General features: G+C 42.0%; 1 protein-coding gene across 3 annotated transcripts in view; it reads right to left on the minus strand.

Annotated features, from left to right (window-relative positions):
* The window catches only part of ATXN10 (ataxin 10), a 158,867-nt gene that overhangs the window by 75,463 nt on the left and 60,058 nt on the right, over nt 1-23,346 (minus strand). For all 3 annotated transcript variants that reach the window (XR_009054719.1, XM_057741952.1, XM_057741951.1), the window contains 2 exons: nt 16,537-16,645; nt 14,696-14,865 (listed from right to left, as the gene is read on the minus strand). Coding sequence is in view for 2 of the 3 variants with exons in the window: in XM_057741952.1 (XP_057597935.1) it covers nt 14,696-14,865; nt 16,537-16,645 (279 nt within the window). In the remaining variant the exon portion in view is untranslated. The remainder of the gene's footprint in view (nt 1-14,695; nt 14,866-16,536; nt 16,646-23,346) is intronic.

Raw genomic sequence — 23,346 nt, forward strand, 5'->3', positions numbered from 1 at the left:
ATTATTCAAATGTCTGAGAGTAACATGAACTAAGTAGGGCTTGGGAAAGGATTTGTAACACAAGATGTACAATAATACAAAGAGTCCAACCTGAAAAGGACAATCAAGCCCCACCCACCCACCTAACAAGCAAACTTCTGATCAGCTGTTGCAGCTCACAAGAGGAAACAAGGTCTCCCGCAATTTTCAGCAGAGGGGGCTGAGAGGATGCCCAAGGGCCTGCTCAGAAATTTTTGGTCAAACAAAAACTGGAAATATCCTCTAAGCTTATCATAGCTATTTAGCAATTTTCTTTTAATGTCAATGGCTTATTATCTTTAAATGATTAAAGAACATGCATTCTCTCTGCTTATGCATGTATACGTGTGTGTGTATATATAATAGTAAATATTAGCAGACAAAATTTTCTTTAATATAGGTATCTTTTTTGGACATGTCAGTCTTTCAAGACTGCACTCAGATTGTTAATTACTTAAAATAAGTAAGCAAAGAGATAAGCAAAGAGAATCATCTTTACTCCTAAACCTGAAAGATTGATAGTGGATATTCTGCACGCATTTATTTACACACAGAAGTAGAATCTGTGATCATAAGGAGAAAACTGGAAGCACCATGTCTTTGGCTAATGATGTCCCCAGCAGACGACCATCACAGAGATCTGGCCAACACGGAGTCTGGGCCGAATGCTGTAGGAGGAGCAGGCGGCTGAGAGGCCGTGGAGCCAGGCCGCCTTGTCTCCGTGCGCCTCCACCACTGACTGGCTGTGTGTGACCTTCGGCAAGTAGCTTAACCCTAATGGGCCTCAGTTTACAAATCTGTAAGATGGGGATAGCAATATCACCGACTCTAGGGAGTGCCTGAAGGTAAATGCAGCAGTATATGTAACAGGATGGAAGGTGTCTGTCACAGCGCACAACGCTTGCTTCTGTTATTATGACTGCTTTGTTAGTCTTCATTTTAGAACTGATTTACTTTCCCAGGGTCTTAAATAAGGTTTAAAATTTTATTTTTCCAATCTAAGCAAGGGGCCAAGGTATCGCCTTTTCTCCAAAAGAAAACGCAGGTACGTGGGCAAGTTACTCCCCCTGGGAGCATAACGAGGGTAAGCAGGGAGGGGACTACGGTGACTGACCACAGGCTCCAGGCGCGGTCAGGAGGAGAGTCTCGGTCGCTCCGAACCATACTATCAAGCTGGCTCGCAGGAAAGACAGAAACACATCACACAAACCCGTGAAAGCCTGACGAGGGTTTGAACTGTTTCCTCTCCAAGGTGCACGTGCACCGTTGACCTGTGCCTGGACTGAAGGAGCCTCAAGGCCGATAAATGGAACTGTCGGCGTGATGCTGATCACGGGGAAGACAGGGTCGCGGAGTCGGGCCTCCCCTGCCCACCGCGAGGGCAGCACCACACATGTCGTCAGCACTGCGTGGGCGCAAGCATCCCTGAGGAGACCCCAGAGCCCATCTGCCTTGAGGGCTAACGTGGCCAGCAAGGGACCACGTGTGGCTTTCCCATCCAGTGCCGGGCCTCCAGCATTCCCGGGCTCCAGGATGCTGCCTGGTGAGAGAAAGCAAGCCAGTCCTTGTGCAGGGGGAGGGCAGCAACCATCTGGCGGTTCCCCGGCAGAAAAGGAGCTGGCAGGGCCCTCAGCCTTCTCCCGCCCCGGCTCCTGCGCTGCCCTCTCAGGAGCCCGGCTCAGCGGGGCTGAGGCCCTGCTCCGAGAGTCGGGGGAGGGCGCTGCCACCGCTGCGGATGCTGGCCGTTCCCTGAGCCAGGCCCCGAGCCAGGCGTTTCCTACAGGCTGTGCTCAGAGAGGCAGTGCCCTGGTGGCACTTGGGCTTTGGAACTGAATGGGATAAACAAAACTCCTCCACAGAACACCCCAGTCAGGAACACTTAGGAGGCACTCGTGAAGGGCAGTTACTCACATTATCACCACGAAAAATCATTCAGTCCTCAGAACAAATGCATGAGGCCAGTAATATCTCATTTTATAGAGGAAGCCTAGACTCTGAGAAGTGAATTGTACTCAAGGTTGCTTTGTTAGTAAGTAAAAAAAAAAAATAGAATTTAAACTTTCTTTTTCCCCCAAATCAAAATTTCCCCACATGCTGTGCTGAAGGTGAGAGTGTGAGAAGGCCAGAAGCAGAGAGTCAGGGGCAAGCTCAACAGTAAACACCTGCCTGGGCTCCCTCCCAGCTGCTCTGCTTGGCTGCCAAGACTCACTTCTGCAACTAACCCTGGAGGGCCCAGGGGAGCTGGGTGACATCCTGCACTGCGCAGCCTACGCACCACCCGTGAGGCCGAGAATGAAAAGCCAGGGCAGAAGACGAGAGTGGAGGGATCCGGGACCCATCCAGGACAAAGTCCCTGGAGGCTGGGGTTTTAGGACCCCTGTGGAGGGTATCAGGTAGGTGGCCTTCAGCCTACAAAGGGCAGTGACAAGGAATGAGAAACTCCAGGCTAGGATGAGGACCCAGCCCACGCTGCCACTTCATGAAAAACTGTCCACTAGTTCAGTGTGGCGTGTGGTTTGCCCAGAGATCTAAGTGAGGGGGGGAGGGGGGGACCACTACCGCAAGTAGGTACTAGGTCCAAATTTACATTGTGGTACTAGAACCCCTGGTCAAGAAAATACATGAATAGAAAAACTGGGGCTCCTAGGACCCCAGGAGATGGAAGCAAAAGCAAACCACTCTATGAGAACAATTCCACACAACCCAGGAACCATGAGGCAGAAAAAAGTACCCCCGCAGAAGATGAGGCTGCTTTAAAACAATGACAACTCCCTGGGAGAAAGAACCAGTGACAGAGAGATGGAGGAGGAGTGGAGAGGATGGGGGTGGATGAGAAAAATTATACCCCAAGGACTAGAAATGATAAAAAACAACCCGAAAGAGAAAGAAGTATGGCTAAAGACAAAATACACATAGCATAGTGAAGGAATAAATGGATATGAAAAAGAGTGAATCATTTTCAGAAACGGAAGATATTTTAATGACTCTGTCAAGACTGAAACCGTCCTAAGACTCACAACTCCTCCCATGGAGTTCAGAGCCCATCGGCACAGCGAACAAAGGCCCGCGTGGCCTAGATGGTCAGCCCTCCGCTCTGGCCCCATCCCTGGTCACCCTGCCACCCACCTCCTGCCCCTTGGTCCTGGTCAAGTCCAGCACAAGCATGTGGTCCCACACACTTGCTCACAGGTGCTGCTCTGCCTGTCCCTCTCTCTGTCACCCCTGAAGGCCTGGATCTCAGGGCTCTTCCTGAAGCTCTGAGGTGAGTATGTACACCAAGCACTTGGAATGTCTCTACTGCTCATTCTGAGTGCTTTCCACACGCCACGTATTCGACTCTATTTTCACCCCTGTCTCCCCCTTTAAAGTGTGAATTCCTTGAGAGTAAGCACTAGGCCAAATCCATTTCTGCATTCTCGGCGCCTGGAGTACTGGCTGGTACACAGCATACGGCACATACAGATCTGCTGAACTGAACTAAAAGCTTTCACCACGACGCCAAATAGCATGTTCGTTCATATTTGGTGTCAAAACTATTCCTGATTTTACTCTTAACTGCAACACAGCAGTAGGTTTGAATTCAAACTAAATTCCACAGCTTGAGACTAAATATCACTCTTGGTTCATTAGAATATGATAGGTCTGAAATTAAACTCTATCAGATGAAATAAGCAATAAGCTTGGGGGGCGGGGGAGGACCCAATAGTGACTTTAAGTGTTGATGAAAAAAAAGGCTTTTTATAGGAACACGACTTTGATCCTCTTAATTTTCAGTTGCTGCCAGGGGGGGAAAAAAAACACGAAATATGCTAAAGATCAAAACTGTTTTAGATGTGTGACAGACAGTTCCATCACAGTTTTTTAGAAAAGCAAAAAAATTCTCTAACATTTGAAATAAAAGCACTTTTCTTATTTAACCAGAGAAGTGAAGCCTAGGGAGATATAAAGAAATTTCACAACGTCAAAAGCACTCAGATTTTATTAAGTTGAGATAAGTAACAGAAATCTTGGACACTCATGCACTCGGCAAAAGCCAATGTACCCAAATCAGGACACCTGACAATAAAGAGTGAATTAGAATCCCTATTCCTCTCTATGTTCCACACACTGGAACAATAGCCTTTATTATCTTCTCCCCTCCGTCTCACACACACACACCCCACCTACTACCTCCATCCCAGCTGCTCTTTGTTGGCAAAATCATCCAGATCCTATGCCCACATTTTACTTTTTCAAATCCTTCCACTAAAAATATAACTGAAGCTGTAATTGTTAAGCCCCAGACCTGTCCGGGAAGGGTCAGGATGGCGTCCTACGCTGAAAGCAGAACAAGGAAAGAATTACCCCGGTCGCTAACGAACCTGGCATACACTCTTCGTGTCAGAGAGGAAACCAGAATTCTACATCCGTGCCCCTTCCCTTTCTTAATAGTATTTTCTTATTATTTTTAAAGTGATTTCATGTTCATTGTAAATACTACAAAAAGTATACAGAGGGGAAAAAAAACCAACCCTTAATTTTACCACCTAGAGATAACTGCTATTAATGTTGTAATATATTTCTTTGGGGTCGTTTTGCTATGCACATCTGTATTTGTGTAAATATAAGATAGATACAAAAATATAAAGGTAGGGACTTATGAGATACAATGTTGTGTCCTGCTTCAAATTCACAATGACTATGCTGTCATGAGCACTGTACCAATATGATACATGCTCCTTGAAAACGTGGTTTTATTGGCTACATATCATATTACCATAATTTATCGAAACATTCCCAAAGGATGCAAAAGCAGACTGTTTCTAAATTACCAATGATGCTGAAGTCGGCATAAGTATAAATGCAGCTGACCGTGATGGAGTGCTTCTCAACATCTTACGTGGACGATCTAATCTACTCCTCACAGCCACTCTTCACCAGAAGAGCTAACATGACCCCCTTTCTGGCTGAGTAAACTGAGCTGCAAAGAGGCTAAATGCTCTGCTCAGGGTCCCCCAGCTATAGTCAGCAGAACCTCAGGTGTGCACCTATTTAGGGTGCTCTGAGCACAAGTTTCTCATTCATTTATAGTCAAATCTATGATAATCTTCACTGTCTAATCCATAAATATCCTTGGTTATTCTGAAAAATCAACTAAATACTATCTAGACTTCCATGGTTCCACCTTTAACACTTTATTGTTTAATCAATTTCAGGCTCAATGCTGTGTTCGTTATGGGTGGGGTTAGACTTCTTTCCAACTAGTTAACCAATTATCCCTGGTTCACTTTTATAACAAACTTTCCTTTTCTCTCTCAGTTTCTGGGCTTTCCTTCTTACACATTAACTTTTTATAACTTCTCAGGTGTCTGCTTCTAAAGGATGCTCTCTTGCAATAACCTATACATTTCCGTACACTGTTGATTATTTTAACTTTAAGGTATGTTTTAATACTGTTAAGATAAGTAAGTCCCCAGTTATTTTCATTTTTTGTCACAATTCTGGGTTCCCCTCTCAGGGGACTGTAACTGGCCTAGCAATGAACAAATAATGAGCCTAAAAATGAGTATCTTTACAATAATCCATATTTCCATTCAGGAACAAGGTACATCTCTCACTTTATGTGGCTGGTTTTCTCCTCACCTAAGTCTCAGATACCTCTTGTTACAGATACTGCAAAATAATGGTTTTTACTATTAAACACAAATCCCTTTAAAACCTCTACTGCCTAGTAACTGAAGACATAGCCTAGGAAAGAAACTGGATTCCAGGCTTTCACAAACTGCTGAGTCACCCCAGGCAAACGACTGCCCCACTGTCTTCCTTTCAGTATCTAGGATATGTGTATACGGTGCTTCTGAGAAATATGCACGTCCCTGAAATGCAGTTTTCTACCCAGATCTCCAGGGAGTCACAGACTACTGAGAACAGTGCAACAGGAACTGAGGAATGGGACCACGGCCAAGAACAAAGTCAGTCCCGCACGCGCTGTTCTATAAAGCGGCCCCCTCTTAAGGACTCATACATGTTGGTCCAAGATTTCAAATGTCTCTTTCTCCAGCGAATGTGGGTGTAGTGGAGCACAGCAGAGAGCCTGCCACTGTGCCAAGCAAGGAACTCAGCTCTCCCGGCTCTGACTCGCTGGTGAATCGGGGCACTCATGCACTGCCCACCCACGGCTCACACTGCACACCAGGTGTAGTGGCCGGTGTTCAACCAGACATGGCATGTCCGGCCTGCAAGGAGCTTACAGTCTCCCAGGGAAGAGAGCGCTGGGAACCACGGGAGGAAGCACGGAAGAGCCTGGCACAGGCTGAAGCTTCGTTAGTGTGCAACAGTAATAATGGCAGTAAACTGCTGTATTTTATTTATATATTCAGCATGATTCTTCCTTTTAAATAATATTACTTTTCTGCAAAAGAACAAGCTGATCACTCTACAAGATACAGAAAGGGGCTTGTGGGTCTTTAAAAAGGAAAAATTTACAGCTGCAACACACTCAACCATGATATGTGTCCTCTAGACAGATAGGAATTTTAATTTCATTTACTGTAGCAGGAACTATAAGTTCAGGAAACTAATGGTGACGGTTTGATTTATGAATTCTGACATATTTCTTGAACTGGGATTACATTACAAAGAGCTGGAATTCTAAGCAAGCCAGCTCTTGCCTATACATTCAATCTTCAAATCAATAAGCTGCGATTCTGTGCAACGTGTTTGTGACAGAGGGAAACACACAGTCTAACTGAGATGGGTCATACACCTGTAATTTAAAAGTTCCTTAACACACTCTCAGGACTGAGCTAGAAGAGAGCTTGGTATCCACACAGAAAACACTTCAGCTCTCTACTCGATAATAACAAAAGAGAAATTCAACTCAGAAAGCATTTGTGGTCAGACTGAAGAGAATACAAAAAAAAGATTCTCATCCTAAAGAAAGTTCTCATATTTGCTTTCACTCTGCTTCCTCCCCAGAGTCCCATCTATTAGAAAAGTAATAAACAGAGAATACAGAGAACGAGGGTTACTGTAAACACCTGTGAAATGTGTACACATTTCCATTTAAATACACACAATGGGGAGACAGTGAAATGAACTAGATCCACTCATTTACAGTGAGGCTGGCGGCGGGGGGCGGGGGGGGGGTGTAAGTGACACCAGACAAGCTGTTAGATGCCTTATGTAAGTGATCACATTTAATCCTTCCAACCAGGTAAGGCAGGTGTAACAGTTTCCATTTTACACATGAAGAAGCTGAGGTTCAGACAGCTTCCGTCGCCTGTGCAAATTTAAACTTTACACAGCTCAAAGGGCGTCTCTAGGTCTTGTCTGGATTCTCTGCACGATCCCAAGCCTTCTGTCCATTGCAAGGGTCCCCCATAAGCACCACTCGTACTCATGGATCTAAATGTTACAAGCTGAGGGAAGGCCAGGGGCCAGTACCAGGAGAGCCCAATGCCAGGGCATCTTCACCAGCCTACCTGGAACTCCCCAGGCAGGCACACAGTTACGGGACTGAGGCTTCCTGTAAAGATGGAAAACTATGTATCCGGGAAAGAGGGCAGATTAGCCATCATCAACGAGGAAGATCTCGGGAAAGGAGCTTCATGAAAGTCTAACCCTCAAGGCAGAAGCAAGGAAGAGTGGTGCTGGTGGCAGGTGATTAGGAAGGCACCGCTTTTACTCACTAAAGTAAAACTGAGGGGCACTCATATCAAATTTTGTGTATGGCATGGTTTTGCCCGTAGCCAGTGTACACGTGTGTATCACACTAACGTCTTCAGTAACAACAGCAGCACACATATGCTGCCATGTGCACCGGAACTCGCACCCAATAACGCACCTACACACAGACGCTGAGCGCAGGGCGCAGCACAGAGCAGCGGAGTAGCAGCAGACAGACGGGGCAGGGAGGGGGGCGTGCACTGGAAAGCTGCCTGCACTGACCTCAGAAGGTCTCCAACCTTTACTTCTAAAGGCCAAGTTAAGGTCACTGGGGTAAAGAATGCAGGCTAGGATGTCCACACAAGACAGGCATGGGCCAAGAAGGCAGATGCTGGCCTTGCGTAAGGACAGAGCACCAAGGGCCCTGCTACCCCAAACCACTTTACAGCAGCACGAAGCAAAACACCAGCATACGCCTGTCAAACGTTCATTTCTCTACAAAACAACCACTCAGTCAATTATCTGGGTAACTGTGCGGTCAACCAGTACTGATCCACAAAACAAGGACTGACCCCCGGTTAGAGCAACAACCTAAAGAAAATAATTAGGAAACAGCAATAGATTTTTTTTGTTTCATGATTTAACAGGCAAATATGCTGCTTAAGAACATTTCAAATAGAAGGAAATCATTTTTAAAAAGGATTTAATAGTTTGTCTGGTCATGGCTTCTTCCATCTGGATGTGAAAGGTACCCCTCCCCCTCTAAAAAATAATCGTGTTACGAATGCTTAACGATCATAAATTTAGTCTAAAACTTTAAGATTAATGAAAAAGTGCAATCAGATTTACAAAACCTAAACTTTGGATTAAAACTTTTTTTAATTATTTGCAAATATCATTCTATACAGATGTCCTAACAGTCATAAATCAAATAAAAATAAGGCAAGGGACTTCTCTAGTGGCGCAGTGGTTAAGAATCCACCTGCCAACGCAGGGGATACAGGTTCTATCGCTGGTCTCAGAAGATTCCACATGCCGTGGAGCAACTAAGCCCGTGCACCACAACTACTGAGCCTGCCCTCTAGAGCCCGTGAGCCACAATTACTGAGCCCATGTGCCACAACTACTGAAGCCTGCACGCCTAGAGCCTGTGCTCCTCAACAAAAGAAGCCACCACAATGAGAAGCCTGCACATTGCAAGGAAGAGTAGCCTCCGCTCACCACAACTAGAGAAAGCCTGCGCATAGCAACAAAGATACAATGCAGCCAAAAAATAAATAAATATATTAAAATAATAATAATAATTACAGAACCCAGAATTTAGAGGAACATTAATTTTTCTTTGAAAAAGTTATTTTATCTTTACTACATGACTTTGTTTGCAAATATAGTCAGGAAATTTTATAGTAAAATTTACTTAAAGAGGAGGGCTGTCTTACTTGCTTTATATTTTCAGCATTCAAAACTGTGCTCAGTACATAGTGGACTGTGGACAAATATTTTAAAATAAATTCTCATTCAAGAAAAGTGTACTGAATGCTTCCTACGTGGCAGGTATAGTTTAGATGTTGGGGGTCACACAATGGGTAAAACATTTTATGAAAAATACATCACAAAGATTATATATATATGTGTGTACGTATGTGTGTGTGTGTATATATATACATATATATAAAAAACCTGCCTTCACAATAAAAAACTTCTGAATTGGAGTGGTCAAGTAGTTTACTGTCTTTACATGTTGAACTTTTCCATATAGAATGGACTTGTTTTTAAAATGAAGTTATGCCTTTAATGAAAGCTTTATGCATGTGTATGTTTGAACACATGGGATCAAACATGTGTGAATGCTAGCAATCTTTTCTATCAGGAGGAAGAAAAGGAAGAGAAGAAACTGAACAGCATTTCCACAAAACCTTTGGCATGAAGGACTCAGCAGCCAAAACACTGGAAGGCCCACCTTAGTCAATACGATTTCTTTGAGGGAAAAAGAAGGTAGAGAAACTAGATCACCTGTTCAACCATTTTTTATAATGAACTTAGCTTTATGAAAAAACAAAAACCAAGTTTGGTTTTTCTTCTAATAAAGCATTCCCTTAAAGAATTTATGACACCGATTTGCAAGGCAGAAACAGAGACACAGGTGTAGAAAACAAACATAAGGACACCAAGTGGGGAAGCGGGGAGGGTTGGGGGGGGAATGAACTGGGAGATTGGGATTGCCGTACATACATTACTAATAAGAAAAAAATACCAAATTGTACACTCTAAAAAAAAAAAAGGAATTCATGACAGTAGCAAAGAAAAGAAGAATGGGGAAGAAAAAAAGTAAACCACACATTCCTTATGCGAACAAAAAGAAGCTGGTGAATGCTTTCTTCCTGTTTACAGCTTAATACCCATGTGCTTCTCACAAGAGAAACCAAAATAAAATCTCCATTTCAGGTCCACAAAGGTTTAAAAGCATACTAACCACTACAGACATAGCAACAAAATACCACGTAAGTCGAGCACAAAACGCAAGGTAAGAATAGAAGTCACTAAGTATTTAAGAACATCTCCCTACCATGACTTGGTAAAGGGAAGTCTAGAAATTCCTTTACAATTCAGGAAATATTACAGTCCATTATGTGTACAGACCTAAGAATTCAAGATGCATGGAAGACTGGCTAAGATAAATTTCTGAGCAGATTTTCAACCTGAGACTCTTAAACACTGCCCAAAGACACAACTGGAAAGGAAGGTTATCACCCTTCCTGTTACCACCGTGCAGGCCAGCTCCCGTCCTGGCTGAGAGGGCTGCTCCTGGCATGGGTTCGCCATTCCTCTCCAACAGCCCTCCCCACAGGGACTTTGGTTGGAGCTGCTAGTGCCTGTGCAGATCTCCCTACTAAGGTGGCTTTTTCTTCCCCAGAGCACACGGCACATGGCAGTTTCCATTCAACACATGCTAACTGAATTAAATCACACTTAGTCTCTCTGAGACTTGGTTTCTTCATTTAGAAAATGATGATAATATCTTTTCAGCCCTTTTCACAGAGGCGTCAAAAGGCTCCAAAGAACTAATTGCAGATGAAAAGAACTCTGTAACAGGGAAAGGGCCACATAACTAACCAGGGGCAGCCACCAGCAGGTGGGCACCTCAATCAGGGCAATGAACGAAGTTATTACGCAGACAAGCAGAGACCCAGACGCGCTTAAGTGGCTTCTGGTCAAACCTCAGAGCAATCAGTAGTGCACAAAGGCCAGGAAACGTGTGTCAGTAACTCTGGGATTCTGCTTCAACAAGGCAAGGAAGGTCCCTCAGTGCTCCCAGAGTGGAAGCTGCACAGGGGACACCTGTCTGTCTTATTGATCTAAGGGTCCCCAAGGTGGGACCATGCATATTTGATGAATGCATGAATCAGAGACAGAGATGGGAACAACAAAAGGGTGGCAGACTTGAACCGAGAGTGGGCCCAAGGGGCCTGGTGCACCTAGGAGACCCTGTCCACCAGCCTCCAGCATCTTCAGTCTCAAGTCATTCAGGAAGTCTATTTTAAGCCCCTTTCTCCAAACCCCTGGAAAGCTCCCAAATGAGAAGCACCACGGTACAGGGGAGAGAGCACAGGCCCAGGAGCTCACAGACAAATCTAAATTCTCCTCTGGACTCTGCAAATCACGAACTGCTGGCCTCTCCCTACAGTGTGGTTGGCAGAACTGGATGTGCACAGCTGATGCAAAGATTAAAGTGGATAATACATGTGGTTCACTAAGCACAACGCTGGACACAGCAGACATCAAACCCATTATCTGCCCCCTTTTCCCTCTGGGTGACAGATGAGCTACACCAGGCTCGCTGACACAGTCCCATAACTCATATTTTTAGTCTAGAGTAGAGAAAGGGCCAAACATCCCTTCAGGCCCCAATCTGCAGAGACGTGGGACACCCCATGCAGACAATACAATGAAGCTTAACAGCACAGTGATACATGACCACCCACTTCTCCACAATCATAACTACAGTTGTCAGGTGTTAGCGAACTCCATCCTTTGAGGCATCAGTGCTCAAGGCTAATGTCTGTAACATCAGACAGAATCAGGATTTGGCTACAAGACTGCGATGCTGTGGTAGATTCTTTGGAAGGAGGAAAAAAAATCCCACAAGTAATGCTTTCAGGTTAAGCTTTTTGTTGGCATAGGTAAAAAAAAGTAGGAGAAGCAGAGGCATTCTTATACTGAAAGAATGAACTCCTTCACACCTTCCAGAGTGTTTGGTCAGAAGTCAGCAGTGCTGTCAGCACCTGCATACGTGAGGGACACACCACAGACTTCCTGTGAGCCCCGCAACCTCTCCAGAGCAGCACTCGGGCACACTCCATATTTACTTACGCTGCAATCTGATCCTGACTTCACTGAGTTATTTCATAAGCCTTTTTTTTTTTCTCTTTTTTTTTCTCTCTTTTTTTCTTTTCTTTTTTTTTTCATAAGACTTTTAAGGGTTACTACATTTTGTTCCTTTAAGAAGCCAATTCAAATTAGCAACAAAAGAAAAGTTAAACACAAGAAACCACCTCTTTCGTGCTCCTGAAGAAAGGTGGTCTTGGTCATTAAAAAGGTAAGGTGTTTTATTCTCTACCAACTTTCTCTTACAATAATCAGCCCAGAAATTTTCCAAGGGTGGATTAGGAGTCTTCCACTCACACCTGCTTGAAGGTGAGGAGTCGTCAGAATGCTAGACACATACCATGAAAGAGCAAATCGCCCGGTACTTAGTTCTGTGTCATGTCCTGTGGGAATTATTCCAGCTACCAAATGCTGCATAACATGCTACCCCAAAATTTAGCACCTTAGGATGACCATTTCATTTTCAATCTTCCCTCTCCTCTGTTGTTTAGACTGGATGACTTCTACTGATCTATCTCCAAGTACATTGACTCTTCACTCTGTCATCTCTGTTGAGTCGTTAAGCTCACTCAGTAAAATTTTCATATTTTATTTGGACACTGTAGTATTTTTCAGTTCTAGAATTTCCATCTGGTTCTTTTTTATAGTTTCTATTTCTCTGCTGAGATAAGCTATCTTTTCATTCATTCAAAGCATGTTTTCCTTTACATCCTTGACCACAGTTACAACTGCTTTAAAATCCTTGCCTGCTAATAAACCCAACGTGTCATCACAGTCTATCTCCATTTTTTTCTCTCTCTTGATAATGGGTCATATTTTTCTGTGTTTCAAGTAAGTTTGGACTGTAAGTTATCTTGGACATTGTGAATGCTATGCTGTGGAAAACTCTAGACTCTATTATAGTCCTCTAAAGAACACTGGTATTTTTGTTTTAGTGGGTAATTATCTTAATTGGACTTAAACCTTAAACTCTAAGGTGGCAGCTCAAATCTCAGTATAATTATCTTATCCTCAGCTTAGCTGCTTGGAGCCTGCCCCATGCATCTCTGATTCAGGCATCAGCAGGGATTTAGGTGGTTGGTACACAGAACATGGGGCTTACTTTCTCCTTTCTGGGATTCTCCCTTTCAGTTTCCAGAGGCTATGGTTGCTCCAAACTGTCCTTGGATCCTTCAAGCTAAAAGTCCTGCAGATTTTCTATCAGAGTTTTAACCTCCCTGCATGGCACACTCTCTGCTGTGACCTTCATCCAAGTGTCATTTCAACTCCAAAATCTACCTGTCTATATCAAATCTGAGTGTCTCCACAGAGCTGTCTTTTGTCCAGAGCTGATAATTACTATCTGAAGGAGGATCAGTCGAACAGCAGCTTACAGAACCTACACAGCTTATTTTTCTTCCCAATTTTTTACTTTTTCTCACAATGTTGTGGGTCATGAATTCAGAAAGGGCTCTGCCAGAAAGCTGTCCCTGATTCATGTGGCATCAGCTGGGTGCAACTCGAGCTTGGAATGAAGGAATTGCGCAGCTACCTAGAAAGTTCCAAGATGGTCTCTCACTTCCATGCCTGATGCCTCGGTGTTCCTTGACTGGCCCCTTTCTCTCTCCTCACTGCATCTCATCCTCCAGGGCTTCTCCATGTGGACTTGGTAATCTCAGGGAATCTGCACTTCTTACATGGCGACTGGCTTCTAGGAGGCTAGATATGGAACCTGCCAGACCAGTTAAGGACTACACCAGATGTGGTACAGGATCACTACCACTGTATTTTACCATTCAAAGCAGTCACAGGGCCTTAGTCATCTAGATTCAAGAGGATGGAGAAATTAATCTAACCCCTGATGTGGGAGTGGCAAAGTCACAGTGCAGGAACACACGCAGAATGAGGAGGTACTTTTGCAGCCATCTTGGAAAAACATAACCTGCCGCACATATATTCAGTATCTGATGAAGCAAAACGAGTGCCACCCAAAGTAAAACTCCGGAAAGATACAGGTAGGCTTGTCCAATGGAAAGCATGTGGTCCAATTCTCCTGCCATCTCTTTTCATCACCCTCTAACATTCTCAATACAATTGCCCCTAAGCTAGCCAGCACAAAAGAGGTTTCTAACGGCAGTCTATTGAATTTTCAGAGATTTAATACTTAAGCATTATGTCCCTTTTAAAATATGTGGACCAAACAGTGATGGTGCTATATCATCCGTAAGTGTAGGGCACAGATGTATGGTAAGGATTGTCTGTTTTTTCTTAAGATGATGGTCAATAAAAACTACTGTTTATTAAATGTCTACTATGTGTTTGAAAATTTCTAGGTCCTGTTTTTCATTCACTGTTCTCTATATAAACAAATAGTGTATTTAAATGCACAGGCTTAGGACATGCATTGGCTATTTATAAAAAAGGAGACTGGCTCAAACACACTAAGGACAAATACAATACAAAATTACAAAAAAATCCAACCCTAATACAAACACATATGACACACTATGTTTATCTGTGGTAATATACGCATATACATATACCTCAGGCTACTTTCTAAGCACCGCAAGCTTTCATTCCCCAAAAATGAATAGATTCTACATCCTAAATATTATGTTCTAAATAAAGCCACGTATGTATGAAACACACTAAGAGAGAACCTTACCTTGTCTTGGTTGTCTTTATTCTTGTAACACAGATTTCCAACCAGACGAATGAGATGAGACTTGAAGCCCTCAGCTACATTTGAGACGTCGCCTTCCGCTTTTATGCAGGCACAGGTGCTGAAGATGTTTGTGGTGTCACTGCCAGCTACATGAATCAGTCGTAAAAGATCTACAACAAAAAGATAAACTTCACTTTCCACAGAAAAATGTTTATTTTTATGTTTTGTATTAGATTCCCATAAGTAAATCTAACTTATTTTAACGGATTAAAATAAAATAGAGGTAGAGTACTGAAAGTGTTCTTTAAAATAATGATTAGAAGGCTCTTCTGCTTTTGCTTTAGAATTTTTCATGACTCTAGTTTTGGAGAGAGAAGTCAAAATGATTACCCCAACCTGGACTTTCCATTTATCCACTAAGAAAAGTTAGCTAAACATTTTCCACCGTCTTTTCTAGTAACAGGTTTCCAATTCCAACTTCTTTATGAAGGAACTCATGTGACAACTACAGTCAGCTAAGTCTAACCTGCAGCACCTACATGTAATGAGCCATATGACAAAAACAAAGAAGCACGGCTGATTCGTTTTCTCATTGCCCAGATACTCAGAAGGCAGCATGTGTTATCCACTAATCAATTTTGGCTACACTCAGAAGAAATAACTTGACATTGTTGTACTCTATGAAATGTCTGTAGGCAGCCTATGGGCAGGTCACTTTCCCAACTTTATGGTGAAGGAATCGGCCCCAGAGAAGTTAGTAATTCAGCAGAGGTGGGCTAGCAACCCATTTGCCCTGGTCCAAACGCATGTTTTTCCCATAACGATTCAGTTTCTCAGGTTTGTGATGTCTTATTTTAATTATCGCTAAAAGCACTGCATTCAAAATAAAACACTGATATGAGATTCGAAATACCTTCTAAAGCTCACCACTAACGCACCTACCCATCTAGACACTGATCCATCTTTCTTAGCATATGGGTCTCCAGGATCAGTAGAATCTTTTTTTAAAGAAAAGAACAGCAAACACTGAATAGCAAGCATAAGCATGGCTAACCACAGGGAACAGGTTGTACGTGACTATTCTGCTAACAGCTTTTTAGCAAAGACGGTAATATTTCAAACAATACTTTCTTCTTTAAAACAGTTGTCTTATAAGAATGGAACACACAATTATCGATACTACGGGCAAAGCAGTGTTCTTCAGGTTCCACAAGTGTCACTGGGAAAACTTTACTAACAAATCTGGTAAAACTACAGGAGTATAAACATCGCCGTCATTGTCTCACCCCCCCATCACCACAACCACCCCCCAGCATCATCACAGCCACGACGGATGGGACGCCCACTTGAGCACCTGTGTACCAGGATTAGCACCCGCATCAACTGACTGGGCATCACCAACAGCCAGAAAGTGGCAAGAGCCTGAGCTGTTACCAAAACACGACGACTCCTTCCAAGAAAAAATTTTTCAAAAAAATCTCAGAAATATACTAACACACTGAAAATTAAGGATCTGTGTTTGAACTTATACTACTACAGTATAAGTCAAAGATTTTTTAATTAAAAATAACAATATGGAGATTTCCCTGGTGGTCCAGCAGTTAAGATTCCACGCTCCCAACGCAGGGGACCCAGGTTTGATCCCTGGTCAGGGAATTAGATCCCGCATGCATGCTGCAACTAAGAGATCCCGCACACCACAAGTAAAGATCTCTCATGCCAAAACCAAAGATCCTGCATGCCGCAAGGAAGATCCCGTGTACCGCAACTAAAGACCCAGCGCAGCCAAATAAATAAATAAATATTTAAAATAATAATAATACATGTGATATTTCACTCACCAATCACTCTTTCCAGCAAACCAGGAAAAACCTGTAGATAGCCGAGCAGGTCAGTATTAGCAGTCATTTCACAAAGGACATCAAGAAGCCTAATTGTAGCCAGTGCCTCCTGAAAAGAAAAGAAAATATGACTTTTAGGGCAAGCTATTATAAATGACTGTAGGAGAATGAAATATTACAAAAAATATTTGAGTCAGTGCAGGTAACACATCTAAAGAGAGGACCAGAACCATCAAGAACAGAACAGAAGTGCTAAACCTGCGCAGGAACAGTCCACGTCACTGACAGCAGACATCTACCATCAAGAATGCACGATTCATGTCACTATGCGTCTTCTTGGAGCAAAGAGTCAGAAAAGTTCTTATTCAAGCAAAAATACCTTCCAACAGTGGAATAAACGTTCAAAATTACTAGCTACGTACATAACATTTATGCAAATACTTTCTTTTTAAAGCGTCCCCAGCAAGCAAGTTCTACTTTAAAGATACAAATACCCCATGAAATACATTAATTTCTTGTCCACAGGAATCCTGTAAAATGCTGTGGTTGAAAGAACTTCGGCTGCAATAACGGATTATTTCTGGGTAAATATAAACCTATATGCAATATCCTGGTAGCCTGGAAAAGATATTATTTGAAAATGTTAGTTCACATAACTACTAAATTTATTATCAAATAGATTACATGACCAAGATACTACCAACTACCAACTGCACGGCATGAAGGTAAGTCTAAACAGAATTTTAAAACGCAATTTTTGCACAGATTTTTTTTACTTCATTTTTACAGTACACATTATTTGACAAAAAGTAGTAAATATAAATTTAACCCCTTATTATCTCAGATAACATTCTTCAAAAGAAAAACAAGTTATTTCCTTTTTAAAATTCTAAATGTGTATTTATTATTCTCCAATTAGGAGAAAATATTTTTTTAAAGATGTTTTTGATGTGGACCACTTTTAAAGTCTTTATTGAATTTGTTACAATATTGCTTCTGTTCTATGTTTTGGTTTTTTGGCCGTGAGACGTGGGATCTTTGGCAGCGAGGCATGTGGGATCTTAGCTCCCCGACCAGGGATTGAACCCACGGCTCCTGCATTGAAAGGAGAAGTCTTAATCACAGGACCATCATGGAAGTCCCCAGGAGATAATATTTTAATATAGTATTCCAAAATCTCAAATAGCGAGAAATACACATTTTTCGTGTCTTTAATTGTTTAATAGCTTTCACTTGCTAGTTTAAAAGTTGAGAGAAAACATCTAGACCAGAAGTCTATGATTAGTACCATGTTTAAAAGACTGGAGTAAATCCATCAACTTACTTAGCACGGCATCTACACCCTCTTTTATTAAAGGAGTAGCTGCCCAGATGGTCATCTTCAGACACCGCTTCCCTTCAAGAAATGGCTGACTGGCCATAGGTCTGGGCAGAGCACAGCCGAGATTACCCTGGACCCAATCATACCAGAGAGCAAGGCAGCTATCAGAGACTCCTTGGATCATGTCAGAAGGAATCAGAAGCAGCCTGAAAAGGCTCCCCTCGCCAGCAAAGGAACGTGAGACCCTTAGAAAGGATTACTGCTAAAATGGACTGAAAACAAATCCAGTGGTTTATAAGCCATGACTTCACTACAATGATTAAAGCGAAACTAAACAATTCACGCGCCATCTTTGTATGATGCCACAAAACCAGCTCAATACTCTGAACACTGGTAATCAAGGTGGGGTGGGGCGTGAATCAAGCATTTCTCCTGCTTTTCTTAATTAAAATGTACCTTGCATAACCTAACAGTTGATTAGGAGAAGTTTCTCTTTATAAAATATTCCAGCTAAAAAATGAAAACTGACTAATAGTGTCCAAATACCTCCATTTCACAAACTTCCAAAGAATTAATGGACCTAGGCAACAATCATTAACAACTGCTAACATCACAAAAAGAGAAAATTAGACACAGCATGACTCTTGATGAAAGTGCTCATCACCAGCAATGAAATATACTAGAAAGAGAAAAAAACACCTAACCCGAATCTGAATAAGCCTCTGGCAGGAATTATCATTCATAGGAAATGCAAGGAAAAAAGGAATATCTTAAACCCACCATGGAGATATCCTCATCAAAAATGAAACTGCAGGAAACTCTACAGGTAAAACAACCCAGTTCAACAGAAAACGAGCAAAGGTGGAAAAAGAAAGAGGAGCAAGCAGGAAGAGGAAAGGGGTAGCCATTCAAAGGAGATTTAAGACACAGCAGCCAATCTCAATGTATGGCCCTTCCTTATATCCTGACTCAAAGAAATAAACTTGAAAAAAATTATTAGATGGTGGGGAACATTTGAATACTGTTCATCTGATACTAAATTTTTATTGTTAAGTTTTCAGATGCACTAACTGTATCTTACTTATGTAGGAAGACTTCTTATCTTTTAGAGACACATGTAAACTATTAACTGATGAACTACATGGCAGCCCCGTTTGAATCCAGGGCAACTGGCCTAAGAACAGGTGGGAATGTGGATGAAACAAGCACGGGGATGAGCTACTAAGTGCTGATGCTGGGTGATGGGGTTTCAGTACACTTTTTCTCTTAGCCCATGTTCGAAATTCTTCATGATAAATAGACAAAAATAAAAGCAGGGGGTTGGAAGAGATGATCTAAAGTTTCCTTCCAGCTCTTACATTCTATGATATTATCTGAAATAAACCCAAAAGGAAATTAATCTATCCTCACCTAATACAGCTCCAATTTTAATCATTAGAATCCTTTTATTGATTAAGTGTTTCTAATGAGCATTTGGAAACTAATAATGAAATAAAACAGCCAGAAAAAATTATTCTCTTAATAAATAAGAGAAATAAGTGCAATGCCCCTCTATTATTTATAAGCATTATAAAATTACATTCATTAAGTCAGGCACTAGTGGGGGAGAAAAGATGTAAGCACATCAAAGGAACAAGATTTTGAAGTGAGAAAAGAGAAAAACAGATATTAGTCTACTGTCTAGATCATCTGTCTGGGTTCACTTCACCATTCAGCGTCTCTGAGCTACTTTATGAAATTGTCAGGTGCAGAAAGCTGATAACCATGCAAAGATCCCTGTCTACAGCGATGCAGGTCAGTTCCGTCTGCCTAGAGCGCAATTAATCATGGCCTTGTGCATAGACCAGTTTCTGCATCTCTTGGTAACTTCATTTCAGCATTCCTTTATCACATATAAACATGTCTCTTTGAACTCTTTAACAGTTGTTAATATCTTACTGATTTCCAGAGTAAAAGGTTGGATATCCAGAAATGGATCCAAAATTATATTAAAAATTTAACATATGATTTGGGTAGCATTAAAATGAGAAAGAATGAGATTACTGACTAAATGGTACTGATACAATAATGAACAGATAACATTTAGGGAACATTAGCTACGTACCAGTCAGTATACTAAGTGCTTATATTAAAATACAATTCATTTTACAGGTAAAGAAACTGGGGCACAGGGACTTCCCTGGTGGGGCACTGGTTAAGAATCCACCTGTTGAGAGAAAAGATGGCGGCAAAGTAGAGGGACGTGGAATGCATCCCTCTCCACAGATGCACTGGGAATGCACCAAAAGATGTAATAATTCCCGCAGAGAACCAACTGAACACCAGCAGATGACCTTGGACACCAGAAAGGACTGCAAGGATCCTGACATAACCGGTAGGGAGGCATTTACGACAGCTCAAAGAGGGTGAAGCGGCTGAGCTGTGGCAGACAGGAGGGAGTGAGAAACACACCGGGGGTCCGCACCACAGCTCAGGGTTCCCGGACTGAGACATCAATTCACAGCTGAACAGGGGGTCTGGGAGCGGGAGCATGGGAACCGCAGAACTGGTTCAGGGTGAGAAACTGTTGCCAGTGGGGAGATGAACCGAGAGGACAGGAGGGAAGAGGTCCGCAGTGAGGAGTGCCTGCCCCGGAGAGCTGCGGGGCCATGGTGGCAGCTGGATGCTCCTGGCTCACGGACAAAGCCCCCCCGCCCCGCACCCCCAGCAAAAAAAGGCCAGAGAGAGGTCCAACCCTGAGACATTCTGTTTATACCTGAGCCACCGGCATCCCTCTGCAACAGGCACCTCCACGCCCAACTGAAACGACGTGGCCCAGACAGTGCGCCACTGCTCACTCCCTCCCAGGGGAAGCAGCCACTATTGTACCCTCTCCCTCCCCACACACCAGCGCTTACAGACAAACAATAACTGAAACTCTGCTGGTTGCAGAATAATACAAAAAATCCAAGGTGGATAGAAGGACAGTTACAGCTGAGACTCCAAGGAAACAGAATATTAGTATTAATTCTACTGAACTGGTCCATTCTGGGGTCAGTTCTGGTTTTTTGTTTTTTTTTCTTTATTAATTACGATCTTAGTCCTAACGGATCTACAATTTTTATAACACATTTTTTTATTCTATTTTTTATTCTATTTTTATTTTTAGCCTTTTTATATACTTCTTTTTCTAGCTAAGTTTTTTGTAGTGCGGACTATATATCTCTCCTACCTTCTTTTCATCTCTTCTATATATTTCTATTTCTTTCTTTTTATTTTCATACTTCCAGTCACACTACGCTCTTCTGCTGCTCTGTCTTCTATCCTTTTTTAGTTTATTTTATCTTAACATACTTATAAGCAACATGATCGATTTGCTCAGTCTCCTTGCTTTATTCCCCAGATGACATACCACCTTGGTATTTATTATTAGGTTTTTGTCTTTATCTTAATTCTTAGTATAATTGTCTAATTTCACTCTGAGAATCTCTAGCCTGTCTGGTGGTACTCTAGCTCTTTTTTATATTTGATCCTAGCTCTCAATATCTCCCTGGATTTGTGTTTGTGTGTGTGTGGTGTTATTTGTTTGTTTTTGCTTTTGTTTCTGTTTTGTTCTGTTTTGGTTTTGAATTTCTGTTGGTTTCTTCTTTGAATGTCTGATAGCATACTGGGGTTCTTCTGTCAGGTTTTTCTAGTGCCTTACGTTCTATTGGATTCAGTAATTGTGTGTCTTATACATGTGTGTGTTTCCTAGACTTAGTATTTGTTTGACTCAACACTCTGCCATTAGTTTGGGGCTTGGACAGTCTTCTTTAAACCCCTCTATTGCTGGGACAAGCAACCCCTGAAGTTTGGACTACCATGAGAAAACAAAGAAACACCATGCAGGCAAAGGAGCAGGAAAAAAAACCCACAAGACCAAATAAATGAGGAGGAAATAGGAAAAAAGCCTGAAAAAGAATTCAGAGTAATGATAGTAAAAATGATACAAAATCTCAATAACAAAATACAGAAAATACAAGAAAGTTAAGGACTCAGAAGAACTAAAGAACAAACAGCAATGGACAACAGGATAACTGAAATTAAAAATACTCTAGATGGTATAAACAGCAGAATAACTGAGGCAGAAGAACGAATAAGTGAGTTGGAAGATAGAATGGGGGAAATAACTGCCACAGAGCAAGAAAAAGAAAAAAGAATAAAAAGAATGGAAGACAGTCTCAGAGACCTCAGTGATAACATTAAGCGCACCAACATTCGATTCATAGGCATCCCAGAAGAAGAAGAAAAAAAGAAAGGGTCTGAGAAAATGTTTGAAGAGATTATGGTGGAAAACTTCCCCAACATGGGAAAGGAAATAATTAACCAAGCCCAAGAAGCACAGAGAATCCCATACAGAATAAACCCAAGAAGAAATACACTGAGGCACATATTAATCAAACTAACGACAATTAAACACAAAGAAAAAATATTAAAAGCAGCAAGAGAAAAGCAACAAATAACATACAAGGGAAAACCCATAAGGATAACAGCCGACCTTTCTGCAGAAACTCTGCAGGCCAGAAGGGAATGGCAGGATATACTGAAAGTCCTGAAAGAGAAAAACCTACAGCCAAGAATACTCTACCCAGCAAGAATCTCATTCAGATTCAACAGAGAAATCAAAAGCTTTACAGACAAGCAAAAGTTAAGAGAATTCAGCATCACCAAACCAGCCTTACAACAATTACTAAAGGAACTTCTCTAAGTAGGAAACACAAGAGAAGGAAAAGACCTATATAAGCAAACTCAAAACAATTAAGAAAATGGTAATTTGAACACACATGTCAATAATCACCTTAAATGTAAATGGATTAAATGCTCCAACCAAAAGACACAGACTGGCTGAATGGATACAAAAACAAGACCCCTCTATATGCTGCCTACAAGAAACCCACTTCAGACCAAGGAATACAGACTGAGAGTAAAGGGACGGAAAAAGATATTCCGTGCAAATGGAAGTCAAAAGAAAGCTGGAGTAGCAATACTCATATCAGACAAATTAGACTTGAAAGTAAAGACTATTACAAGAGACAAGGAAGGACACTACATAATGATCAAGGGATCCATCCAAGAACATATCACAATGGTAAATATCTATGCACCCAACATAGGAACACCTCAATACATAAGGGAAATGCTAACAGCCATAAAAGGGGACATCGACAGTAACAAAATAATAGTGGGAGACTTGAACACCCCACTTACATCAATGGACAGATCATCCAAACAGAAAATAAATAAGGACACACAAGCTTTAAATGACACATTAGACCATCTCAAATTAACTGACATTTATAGGACATTCCATCCAAAAATGACAGAATACACTTTCTTCTCAAGTGCACATGGAACATTTTCCAGGATAGATCACATCTTGGGTCACAAATCAAGCCTCGGTAAATTCAAGAAAACTGAAATCACATCAAGCATCTTCTCTGACCACAACGCCATGAAACCAGATATCAATT

The sequence above is a fragment of the Hippopotamus amphibius genome, chromosome 7 (assembly GCF_030028045.1).
Source record: "Hippopotamus amphibius kiboko isolate mHipAmp2 chromosome 7, mHipAmp2.hap2, whole genome shotgun sequence".
In the NCBI taxonomy this organism is placed as follows: domain Eukaryota; kingdom Metazoa; phylum Chordata; class Mammalia; order Artiodactyla; family Hippopotamidae; genus Hippopotamus; species Hippopotamus amphibius.